The sequence below is a fragment of the Eriocheir sinensis genome, unplaced genomic scaffold, assembly GCF_024679095.1.
Source record: "Eriocheir sinensis breed Jianghai 21 unplaced genomic scaffold, ASM2467909v1 Scaffold236, whole genome shotgun sequence".
Classification (NCBI taxonomy): Eukaryota; Metazoa; Arthropoda; class Malacostraca; order Decapoda; family Varunidae; genus Eriocheir; species Eriocheir sinensis.
In genome coordinates, this window is record NW_026111539.1 from 322,501 (window position 1) to 335,000 (window position 12,500).

The 12,500-nt window shown below is 38.2% G+C and overlaps 1 protein-coding gene across 1 annotated transcript in view; it reads left to right on the forward strand.

The window, feature by feature from the left end:
* LOC126991065 (guanine nucleotide-binding protein G(o) subunit alpha-like) overlaps positions 1 to 12,500 on the forward strand; it is a 248,579-nt gene that overhangs the window by 64,307 nt on the left and 171,772 nt on the right. The window contains 1 exon segment of the mRNA XM_050849759.1: positions 8,896 to 8,938. Within this exon segment, the coding sequence (XP_050705716.1) occupies positions 8,896 to 8,938 (43 nt within the window).

Sequence of the window (12,500 nt, forward strand, 5' to 3'; positions counted from 1 at the left end):
GCTGCTCCGCTCTCCCGCTGACACTCATGTCGGACCACATCTTGCATGCTCGAGTGAGACATGTTTCTTTATTATATGCCATAGCTCACCTCATATACGAGCTAGCCAGTCTTGGTTGACACCATCACACTCAGCAGTGACTGGAGAATCAAGATGTATTGTAAAAACTCGACAAAACAAGAAAGAAAATAGTATTACGATGAGTTGAACCGTGAAGATGTTAAAAAAAATTTTATAACATGTTTTAATTATGCTCACTATTTTAAACAGTTGTTCATTGACTGAAGAAATATATTATTACATGACGTAGGGAAATCTCTCATGAACACGATAGTGTGATCAGAATGCAGATGAATCTCCACGTATTGAAAACACAGGGTTGTTTATAGCAACATGTCACTCGCCCCAACCATCATGGCGCGCGCGACACTCATTTTTTTTTAACATCATCATACAGGGTGTCTCGCGCGCCGTGATGGTTGGGGCGAGTGAAATGTTGCTATAAATAACTCTGTGTTTTCAATACGTAGAGTTTTAACCGCATTCTGATCACACTATCGTGTTCACGATAAATTTTCAATAATAGCATAATAATATTTTTCTTGAGAATGAAGGTACTTGGGAAATCCTGCATAAGAGATCTAGGAAGGAGGTTAGGTAATAAGACGAAAGAAAACATACGAAGGAAATTTGATACTAAGTTTACGAGTGAAAGGGATGAAAGAATGAAGGTACTGGTTAACTGTTGCATTAGGACATTGGACAGCAGATACTAGTTAACTTTTGCATTAATAAGAAAATTTACAGCTGATATTAGTTCAATTTTGCTTAAGGACATTTGACAGCAGATACACTCTTGCATTAGGAAGCTGGACATAAGATACTAGTTCACTCTTGCATTAGGAAATTGGACAACATACGGATTAGCTTGAACAGAAAGTTGGATGACAGAGGAATGAACTAAAAAAAAAAAAAATGCGGAAAGAACTACGGAGAGAGTTCACGATTATCTGATTTTCGTGTACTCTATCTGGTTTCAATATTTCTCATTCATATCTCTAAAAATATTAAAAAAAAATATTAAAGACACGAAACGAAGCTTGAAATCAATAAAACTGTTGTGAACGCTCTGTACATCATCGTCCTCATGCATTTTCTCATGGACTTTCATCATCATTAAAATTTCCTCATTCTGCTTTCCGGCGTTCAATTGGGCAGAAAGTTTGGAGAGTTGGCGCGAGAGTTCCGTTTTCCTTGACGGGGAGACTCGTTCAGGGCGGCTAATGGGGCAGGGTGTGAGGAATGGCCTGATGGAGGAGGGGAAGGAGAGAGAGAGAGAGAGAGAGTAATATGATGATGGTGGTGTTTATAGTGATAGTAATAATAATAACAATAAAATAATAAAAATAATAATAAAAATAATGATGAAGCTACTACTACTACTACTACTACTACTACTACTACTAAAGAAGAAATAAAATAAAATAAAAAGAAAGAAAAAGGAAAGAGAGAAAAGATAGAAGGAAAGAAAGAAAAAAGAAAAGAAGGAAAGAAAGAAAAAGAAGGCGAGAAAGAAACAAAAAAACTGAGTGTAAGAAAGAAAGTGAAAAAGAAAACGAAAGAAAAGAAAAAAAATAATCCCAGACCCACGAAACGCGACAATTATTCAAACGAAAACTTCAACAAATAAAATAAGAAAAAAGTTACAATTGTTTTTTTTTCTCTCTAATTTCAAACGTAACCAAAAAAAACAAGAATAATGTTGGCAGAAACGGCGGCCTATAAAATTCATCGCCTTATTAGTTTTATTTTTTTATTATTTTTTTTAGTCAGGAGGAGGAGGAGGAGAAAAATGGAAGGGTGATGAGAGGAGGGTTGTGAGGAAGGGAAAGGGAGGTGAAGTGGTAAAGTGAGGAGGAGGAGAAGAAGAAGAAGAAGAAGAAGAAGAAGAAGAAGAAAAATGGAAGGGTGATGAGAAGAGGGTTGCGAGGAAGGGAGGTGAAGTGGTAAAGTGAGGAGGAGGAGAAGAAGAAGAAGAAGAAGAAGAAGAAGAAGAAGAAGAAGAAGAAGAAAAATGGAAGGGTGATGAGAGGAGGGTTGTGAGGAAGGGGAAGGGAGGTGAAGTGGTAGAGTGAGGTGGAGGAGGAGGAGGAGGAAGAGGAGGAGGAGTGTCTGGAGTGAAGGGGTCGCTCAGTCTGCTCAAAATAGCTGCTTGCCCTCACTCCTCCTCCTCCTCCCCCTCCTCGTCCTCCTCCTCTTCTTCCTCCTCCTCCTCTTTCTGAGTTTCGCCTTTCCTTCCTCTTCTTCCTTCTATCATACACATTCAATTTCTTCTTTCTTCTCCTCTTGTTCTTCTCCTCCTCGTCCTCCTCCTCTTCTTCCTCCTCCTCCTCTTTCTGAGTTTCGCCTTTCCTTCCTCTTCTTCCTTCTTTCATCCACATTCAATTTCTTCTTTCTTCTCCTCTTGTTCTTCTCCTCCTCGTCCTCCTCCTCTTCTTCCTCCTCCTCCTCTTTCTGAGTTTCGCCTTTCCTTCCTCTTCTCCTTCCTTCTATCACCAATATTCAATTTCTTCTTTCTTCTCCTCTTGTTCTTCTCCTCCTCGTCCTCGTCCCCTTGCTCCTCCTTCCCCCTTCTCTCCCTTCATATTCCTTCCTTACCTCAAATTATTATACCATTTTTTTTTACGTCTTTGCCTATAGCGCCGGTAGGCTAACTTGAGGGGCCTGGGTGGTAGTCGGCCCCAGCCCGTCATGGCGCAGGCAAGTGTTTATAGTGGCGCCATCTTCTCCATTTACATCTAACTTCTTCTTCTTCTTCTTCTTCTTCTTCTACTACTACTACTACAACTGTCAGCTCTTTTTTTTCCTCCTCCTCCTCCTCCTCCTCTTCCTGAGCCACAAACACGGTTCACACGAAAGCAAGACGCGACTCAATAGCCTCTCTGTTTGCCCCCCACACACCCTGCCACAATGGAGATGCCCTGTCCTCCTCCTCCTCCTCCTCCTCCTCCTCCTCCCACGACTTCTCTTCCTTCGACTCTGACTTCGACTTCTCTTCCTTCTTCTTCTTCTTCTTCTCCTCCTCTTGCTGCCAACCTACTCTGGGCTCCACTCTTTCTCTTCCTCTTCCTCTTCCTTCTTCTCCTATTTCTTGTTCTTGTTCTTGTCCTTGTTCCTGTTTTTCCTCTTTCTGTTTTCTCCCTTTTCTCTTTGTGTGTTTCTCCTTTGTCTTTGTCTTTTATTTTCGTCTCTTCTTCGTTATCTTTTCTACTGGTCTCCTCCTTCCTTCTTGCATTTATTATTTTTTTCTTTCTCTTCCTCTTCTTCTTTTCCTCTTTCTTCTCCTCCTCCTTTATCATTCTCCGTTTTCCTCTTTTTACTTCTATTCCTCCTCTTTTTTTTTTTCTTTTTTCTTTCCTCCTTTTTATCTTCTTTTTCTTTTCCACTTCATCTTTTCTCCTCCTCCTCCTCCTCCTCCTCCTAAAACGCGATAGAAAAGAAAAATCGAGGCTTGAATAGACACACACGGCGAGGCAAACAACTTCGGAGAGAGGAGATGAAAAAGGTATTGAAACGCGAACCGGGGAAGGAAGGAAGGAGGGAAGGAAGGAAGGAAGGAAGGAAGGAAAGTAAGAGATATGTGGGAGTGAAAGTAAGAAAGGACATGAAAAAGAAAGAAGGGGAGGAAAGATGGATGGGGGGGAAGGGACTATAAGGGAAGGAAGGGAAGAGAATATTGGGAGTGAAAGAAATTGAAAACAAGAAAAAAGAAAGAAGGGGAGGAAAGATAGATGAAGGGAAGGGACTATAAGGAAGGAAGGAAAGTAAGAGAAAAGTGGGAGTGAAAAAGAAAAAAACAAGAAGAAAAAATAAAAAAGGAAGGGGAGGAAAGATGCAAGGAAGAGAGGAAGGAGGGGAGAAAGGGAAGAGAGAGGAAGGAAAAGAATGACATACGAGTAACGAAGGAAGGTTAAAAGATCGGATGGGAGAAGATAGAAGAAGAAAGAAAAAAAAGAAAGGAGAAGAGGAAAGGAAAGAAGGAAGGGTGGGAGGTAGGGAAGGCATGAGGAAGGAAGGTGAGGGGAAGTAGGGAGAGATGAGGAAGAGGAGGAGGAGGAGGAAGAGCAAAACGTGCCTTAATGAAGAAAAAAAAAAAAAAAGAGCTTGGAGATTGAAAACAAACAAACTCAGATGATCGGAACGAAGAGGAGGAGGAGGAGGAGGAGGAGGAGGAGGAGGAGGAGGAAACAAACACCGAAGAAAGCTGAATTGTAAAAGAATGTAATAATTTAGGAGATTTCTCAGAATTCTGCATACCTCCTCCTCCTCCTCCTCCTCCTCTAAAGCCCTCTCTTCTACCTTACATTGACTCCTTGTTCTTCCTTCCTCCTACAAAAACAGTGCGAAGAGGAGGTGACTGAGGAGGAGGAGGAGGAGGAGGAGGAGGAGGAGATGAAGGGGCCTATAGTACCTGTTGTTAAGGGGAGGTTGGTTACTGTGAAGGGAATTGCTGTGTAGAGATAACCAGGTGTGTGTGTGTGTGTGTGTGTGTGTGTGTGTGTGTGTGTGTGTGTGTGTGTGGTGATTTGGGTTAAGTGATGTGGCTTTTTTCTTCTTCATTTTTCTTTTTTTTTCTTTTTTTCTTCCTCCTCTTCTTTATCACCATCATTATTCTTGTTCTTAGTTATGAGTATTATCTTCTCTTTCCTTTCTTCTTCTTTTCATCTTTTATTATAGTAGTTAAGAAATAAGTTTAGAGAATAGTGGTTTATCATTGTCGTTTTCATTATCTTTATTATTATTATTGTTATTATTTTTACTGTAAGAAGAGGAGAAAATTAGAAAGAATGAAAGGAAGGAGTGGAGGAAAGAAGAAAGGTGGAGTTAAGAGAAGAAAGGAGAAGAGGAAGATGATGTGAGGAGGAACACGAAAATCACCTCCATCATCATCATCACCATCATCATCATCGTCATCATCTTTGCATCATCATAAAAAAATGCTCATACTACTGACGTCAATCACAAAAAAAGAAATAAAAAATAGAGAAAGAAGGTCAACTTACAGAGACGCAAAAAAAAAAAAGTATATATTACGAAAAACAAATGACGTCAATAACACGTCAAGATTAAAAAATATGAACTTGCATAGAGATTGATAATAAAAAATAAAAAATAAAAAAAAAGGAGAAAAAGAAAAAGAGAGAAAAAAACGAAGAGAAAAAATAAAAACGAAAAAAAGAAAAAAAGTAATAAAAGAAAAAAGAAAACGACAATAAATGAAAAAAAGAGGGAAAAGAGAAAGAAGAAAAAAGAAAACAAAGAAAACAAAAGAACAGCAGAACCTAAACCAAAAACCCAAGATCGCGTACCCATGTTTTTTCCCTCCGTTGAGAGAGAGAGAGAGAGAAGGGATATCATATGTTGTCTGTGGAGTAGGATGTTATGTTCAGCTGGTGGGCCCCTGATGAATGAGAGAGAGAGAGAGAGAGAGAGACTGTGCTCTTTACACCACACAGACAGACAGACAGACAGACACCTGATCCACTTCATCCCCCTTCTCTCTCTCTCTCTCTCTCTCTCTCTCTCTCTCTCTCTCTCTCTCTCTCTCTCTCACGCTGTTGTTTGTTTTCTTGTTTGTTGTTGTTGAGAAGATTGTTGTTTAAAAAAATGGAAAGAAGATCCTGCTTGTCTGTCTCCTTGTTTATTTGTTGATTGCTCCTCCTCTTGATTTACTCCTCTCTTTTCTTCTTTTTGTCTTCTTTTGTTTATTTGTCTATTGTTTTTCTTTTTCTTTCTCATTTACTTTTGCTCTTTGGCTGTTTTCTTTTTCTCGTTTTCTTTTTTGCGGGGGTTCTTCTGATTCTCCATTTTCTTCGTTTTTTATTCATTCTCTCCTTCTCCTTCTTTTCCTTTTTCGTTTTCTTCTTATCCTTCTTCTTTTCCTCCTCCATCGTTTTCATCTGTTGTTTTGTTCATTTTTTTTCTTTCTTTTCGTTTTCATGCTATTGTCATCTTCCTTTCTTAGTTTCTTTCCCTTTTCTTCTCATATGATTTCGTCCTTTTTTCCTCTCTTCTTTTCTTTCTTCTTCTTTATCTTCTTTTCCTACTTTATTGCTTCTTATTCTTCCTTTCTTCCTAATATTTTTTTCCTTCCTGCTTTCCTTCAGTCGTATCCTCCTCCTCCTGCTCCCCCTCCTCCTCCTCCTCCACTCTATATATAACCCTTTTCTTCCTCCTGCCACTAATAATAACCCTAACTATGCCATAAGGTCGAAACTCCATAAGTATAGATACCTTAAATGGCATCTAAAGCTTCGGGGTGTTAATATTTATAAATAATATTCGTGATTGTGTTTGTTTTATGGCGCGGACGTGACTGAGAGAGAGAGAGAGAGAGAGAGAGAGAGAGAGGAGAGGAGAGGAGAGGGATAGAATGAAGAGGAAGAGCGGTCAAGAGGAAATGAATTGATGTGCGAAAGAGGGGACAAAGAGAAGAGAAAGAGGAAGAGGAAGGAGTGGAGTAATTAGATAAAAGAGGAATAAGCAAATCTAAAACAAATTACAGGAAGGGACATGTAACGAAGTGAAGAATAAATAAACTTGAAGGAGAATTAAGGAAATGGAGAGTAATTAAGGAGAGAGAGAGAGAGAGAATTTATGGCCCTTGGAAGATATAAAATAAGAAAGATAATAAAGAGCAGAGGAGGAGGAAGAGGAAGAAGAATAAGAAAAGTAAGGAAGGTTATGTTTTGTTAGGGAGAGCGAGAGACAATTCATAGCCACTGGAATAAAGAAAATAATAATAAGAAATAATAGAAGAGGAGAAGGAAGAGGAGGAATAAAAAGAGGAGAAAGACTTGGAAAATGCACAAAATGAGAGAATGAATAAGAAAATGAAGAAATAGAATAGGCATATGAAGAGCAAATGAAAGCATACGTAGTAGTAAACAATAGAAGAATTATGATATGTTGCATGATAAAAAAATAACTAGAAAAGTATTAGTATATGAAGCTGCACAAAATGAGGAAGAAGAATTAAGGAAACAAGAATTGGAAAGACAAAAAGAACACGATGAAGACATGTTATCTAAACGCAGTATAGTGAACATAAGAAATAGTAATAAGAAATAATAAGAAAAGAAAGAATACAATAGAACAAAAAAAAAAAGGAAAAACACAAGGAAAACAAAAATAGAAAAATAAAAAAAACACGAATAAAAACAAATGGAAAAAGAAAAAAAACAAGAATTATCTAAACGTTGTCAACATATATTGCGTAACATACTTAACACGCATAAGCTTAGATACTGAGGGCTATGATTTCATTCTTTAGATTCTTAGAAGCACACAAACATCTGACTCAACGTCCTTCCTTCCTCCCGTCCTTCCTTCCTTCACTCCTCACGCCCTCCCTCCCTCCCTCCCTTCCTTCCTTCCTTTCTTTCTTTCTTTCTTTCTTTCTTTCCTCCCTCCCTCCCTCCCTTCCTCCCTTCCTTCCTTCCTTCCTTCCTTCCTTCCTTCCTTCCTTTCTTTCTTTCTTTCTTTCTTTCTTTCTTTCTTTCTTTCTTTCCTCCCTCCCTCCCTCCCTTCCTCCCTTCCTTCCTTCCTTTCTTCCTTCCTTCCTTCCTTCCTTCCTTTCTTTTCTTTTCTTTTTCCTTTCTTCCTTCCTCCTCCTCCTCCTCCTCCTTCTCCTTCTTTCCTCCCTCCCTTCCTTCCTTCCTTCCTTCCTTCCTTCCTTCCTTCCTTCCTTCCTTCCTTCCGTAATAGTAAAGAAAAATAATAACAAATGACAATGAAAATACAAAAAAAAATAAAAAAATAAAAAACAAATCACATCTGTTCTAGTTTGAAGTTTTGGGACATTAATAGTTTCGTTTGTTTGTTTGTTTTCAAGTTTGCTTAGTGTTTGTTTACCTGTTAATTAAGGACATACAGGTGTTTAAGGTAGTTTCAGCTTTTGCCGTGGGAGGAGGAGGAGGAGGAGGAAGAGGAAGAGAAAGAGGAAGAGGCTATGTGTGTTCTTATTGGTTACAGGTCTTCTTTAAATGCCCTATTAACCTTTCTTGACCTCCTCCTCCTCTTCCTCCTCCTCCTATTCCTCTTCCTCCTCTCCTCCTCTTCCTACTTCATGTTGCCAATACTGTCTGGGTGGTCTCACTTATACTTCACGTGTGTGTGTTTGTGTGTGTGTGTGTGTGTGTGTGTGTGTGTGTGTGTGTGTGTGTGTGTGTGTGTGTGTGTGTGTGTGTGTGTGTGTTTTACTTGAAATCTCGCTCTAGTTTACTAATCTGGGTCACGAAATACACACACACACACGATATCATGCTGTGTAGAGATAAGACCTTTTTTTTATCAATATGCGTTTGCCACCGGTAATGTGTGTGTGTGTGTGTGTGTGTGTGTGTGTGTGTGTGTGTGTGTGTGTGTGTGTGTGTGTATGTACGCGTATAAAGCTACTGATAAGGCAGTCATATAAGTATTTCAAAGGAAGATAAGATATTGCTGATAACACCGTGGCAAACGATATGCCTTCTGTGCGATAGTTGTAGTAGTAGTAGTAGTAGTAGTAGTAGTGAAAATAATAATGACAGAAAACACACCACTGGATTATATGAAAATTAAAAATACATATGGATTGGTTAACATGTTTATTATCCAAATATAGGTACAATATTTTCTGCTTGTATGTCTGTCTAAATATATATGTGTGTGTATAATATCCCTGTGTGTGTGTGTGTGTGTGTGTGTGTGTGTGTGTGTGTGTGTGTGTGTGTGTGTGTGTTTAAATATATCTCAGTTCGTATGTTAGTCTGTCTGTCTTGAGTACATCTAAATATAACTACAAATCCTGACTTCGTTCTTTTTAACTTATATTCTTTTTTTCTTCTCTTGCAGGCGCGGGAGAGTCAGGGAAGAGCACCATTGTCAAGCAGATGAAGTGAGTACCCGAGCAGCAGCAGGAGGAGGAGGAGGAGGAGGAGGAGGAGGAGGAGGAGATGTTGATGTTGATAATTTTGATGGTATGTTGGTTGAGTGAGTGTGATTAAGAGGAGGAGGAGGAGGAGAAGGAAGAAGAGGAAGAGGAAGAGAAAGGAAAGGGAAAGAAGTGAAGGCAAGGACGAAGAAGAGGAACGAAACAGGTACAGAGAGGAAGAAACAGAAATAGATTAAAGAAAAGGAAGGAGGAGGAAGAAGAGGAAGAGGAAGCGAAAGGAAGGGGAAAAAAGTGAAGGTAAGGACGAAGAAGAGGAACGAAACAGGTACAGAAAGGAAGAAACAGAAGGAAATTAAAGAAAAGGAAGAAGGAGGAAGAAGAAAAATGTTGGTAAGGAAGAATTGGAGACAGGAAGGAAAAGAGAGGAAAGCGAAAGAGGAATAGGAAACAATGAGAGAGAAGAATGATAAAGGTGTATAGAAAGAGGAAGAGGAGGAGGAAGAGGAGCAGAAGAAGGTAAGGTTACACGCAAAGGAAGGATTGAACGGAAAGTGAAAGAGAGAGAGGAGAGAGAGAATAGTTAATGATGGAAGAGAAGGTAAGGGAGGAGGAGGTGTGGAGGAAGGGAGGGAATGAGATAAGGGAAGATTACAGAGGAGAAAGGAAGGAGGAATTAGGAGAGAGAAGGAGAAGAAAAGAAGAGGTGAGAGATGGAGGAAAAACGGAGAATAAATGGAGAGAGAAAGATTACGGAGAGGAAAAAAGTGGATTGAGGAAAGAAAATAAGTAAGAGAGAGAGGGCGGTGACTCATTGCATTGTTGATATCTAATCGATCTTTGTAGTGTGTGCCGCCGCCGCCCTCACGCACGCACGCACGCACACGCGCGCACACACACACACACACACACACACACACACACACACACACACACACACACACACACACACACACGGCTAATTATTTGCGACTTTGGGGAGAAGAGAAAAAAAAATAAAAAGAAAAAAAATAATAGTTAAGGTGAAAGAGAAATTGTGACCAGGTGAATTATTATTGTTATTGTTATTATTATTATTATTATTATTATTATTATTATTATTATTATTATTATTATTATTATTATTATTATTATTTTTTATTATTATTATTATTATTATTATTATTATTATTATTATTATTATTATTATTATTATTATTATTATTATTATTATTATTATTATTATTATTATTATTATTATTATTATTATTATTATTATTATTATTATTATTATTATTATTATTATTATTATTATTATTATTATTTTTATTATTATTATTATTATTATTATTATTATTATTATTATTATTATTATTATTATTATTATTATTATTATTATTTTTATTATTATTACTACTACAACTACTACTACTACTACTACTACTACTACTACTACTACTACTACCCACCACCACACCACCCTTTTCACTTCATCTCCCATCAACCACTCTCGCCACACCACCGCCATCATCATCATCATCACTATCATTGTCATCATTTTACTTTTCTTTTTTTGTTTTTATATGTCTTCCTCCTCTTTCTCTTCGTCCTTTTCTTCATCATTATTATCATTGTGTGTGTGTGTGTGTGTGTGTGTGTGTGTGTGTGTGTGTGTGTGTGTGTGTGTGTGTGTGTGTGTGTGTGTGTGTGTCTAGGGGCTTATCTTTGTAATCTATTTTTTTCCACAAGTTGTTTGATGAAAGGAAGATTAATTTTGTTAGTCTCCCTCCTCCTCCTCCTCCTCCTCCTCCTCCTCCTCCTCTTCCTTCTCCTCCTCCTCCTCCTCTTTAACCTGTTTCCATATTATTATCATCACCAAAATTAACATAATCACCCACCATCACCACCACCACCACCACCGACACTACCACCACCACCACCACCACTACCACCATCACCGACACCGAAACCACCACCACCACCACTACCATCACCACCACCACCACCATCACCTCCAATCTCGCCACTACGATGCTCACTTATTAACATCAGAATCCTCGTCCTATTAGTGTTCAAATTGGCGATCCCCGAAATTAATGAGCGGGTAGAGGCAGGTAACAAGTGTGTTCAGGTAATATGGTTGAATCTGATTATTGTTAGAAGACCCCGAGCGTTGGGTTGGTGTTTATTTTGAGAATGTTCAGAGGATTTAGGAGAGACGGGGAAGAAAGAGGGGGGGGGGGGTTAGTAAGGAATGGAGGAATAAAGGAAGGAAAGGAAGGAAGGAAAGTAGGTAGGTAGGAAGAAAGAAAGAAAACTAAGAAAGAGAGAAGAAAGATAGATTGATAGATATATAGATAAATAGATAGAAAAGAGAAGGAAAGATAAGAAGCAAAACTAGAAGAAAGAAGTAAGAAGTAAGAAGCTGCCGAAGTTGAAATGGAGAAGGAAGAAAAAGAGACGATAAGTATTAAAAGAAGAAGAAGAAGAAGAAGAAGAAGAAATCGGAAGTTGTAACGAAGGAGGAAGGAAAGGGAAATAAAAGAGATAAATGGTTAGGAAGAGGAAGAGGAAAAAAAAAGAAGAAACTCTAACATCTAAAAGGGAAGATTATTATAACATATGTAAAAAAAAAAAAACCGGATGAACAAGAATTAACACACAAATAAATAAATTCTAACTTGCAATAAAACTTTCAGCAATCAGTATATATAATTAAGAACCAAATTAGTAAACAGCAATTACTGACAAGACGGCGGGGAGACAGATTGTAATTTAAGGTTTGGGGAATATAGATGTCAATTAAAACATCATTGGCAAGTGTTTAAGAGGGAGGAAAATGCGGTAATGACCAAAATTGAGACAAATGTAGCCTCTTTTTTTATACAGTAACGGAAGCAGCTCAAGGGTGAAAAAAGAAAAGAAAAGAAAGAATAAGAAAAAGTCGGTAAACATCTTTTTCTGCAACTTTTTTTTTTTTTTGTAGATGTGGGTCATGGTTATATATATTTTGTTTTAGCTTAGTTGGTCCTGATCTATCCATGTCTATCTATCTATCTATCTATCTATCTATCTATATACTATTCTATTTAGTATTTAGTATCCTCTTCAGCAACTTTCTTTTCCTTTCTTTTTATTGATGTATTTTTTTTTATCTAATTTAATCTGTTCTTGACCTATATAGACTAGCCTACTCCCTTTTCAGTTCTGTTTGGGGTTCAAGACACGACGGTTTAAATCAGGAACATTTTTGACAAGTCGTTTTTTCCCAATTTTCTTTATTTTTGTTTTAGATGAGTCACGTTCTTCTGCCTTGTGATCTATATACAACTAGTTACTATTCTATTTACTCTTCTCTCTACCATTCTATTAACTACTGAAGACCAGGGAGGGGCAGTGTACGGGAGGAATATTTAAACCCTATCTATTTCTCGCCGCCTCTAAGCCACTCGCGCTCTTGAGGACCAGCACAGAGGGAGCTTCAAAGGGGAGCGGCGGCAGGCGACAGAAGCTTATATCAGAATAGAAAATATGATCCTAGTCTTTACATTTTCATTTAAATCTGTAATAAAGGCAAACCAAAAGGAAG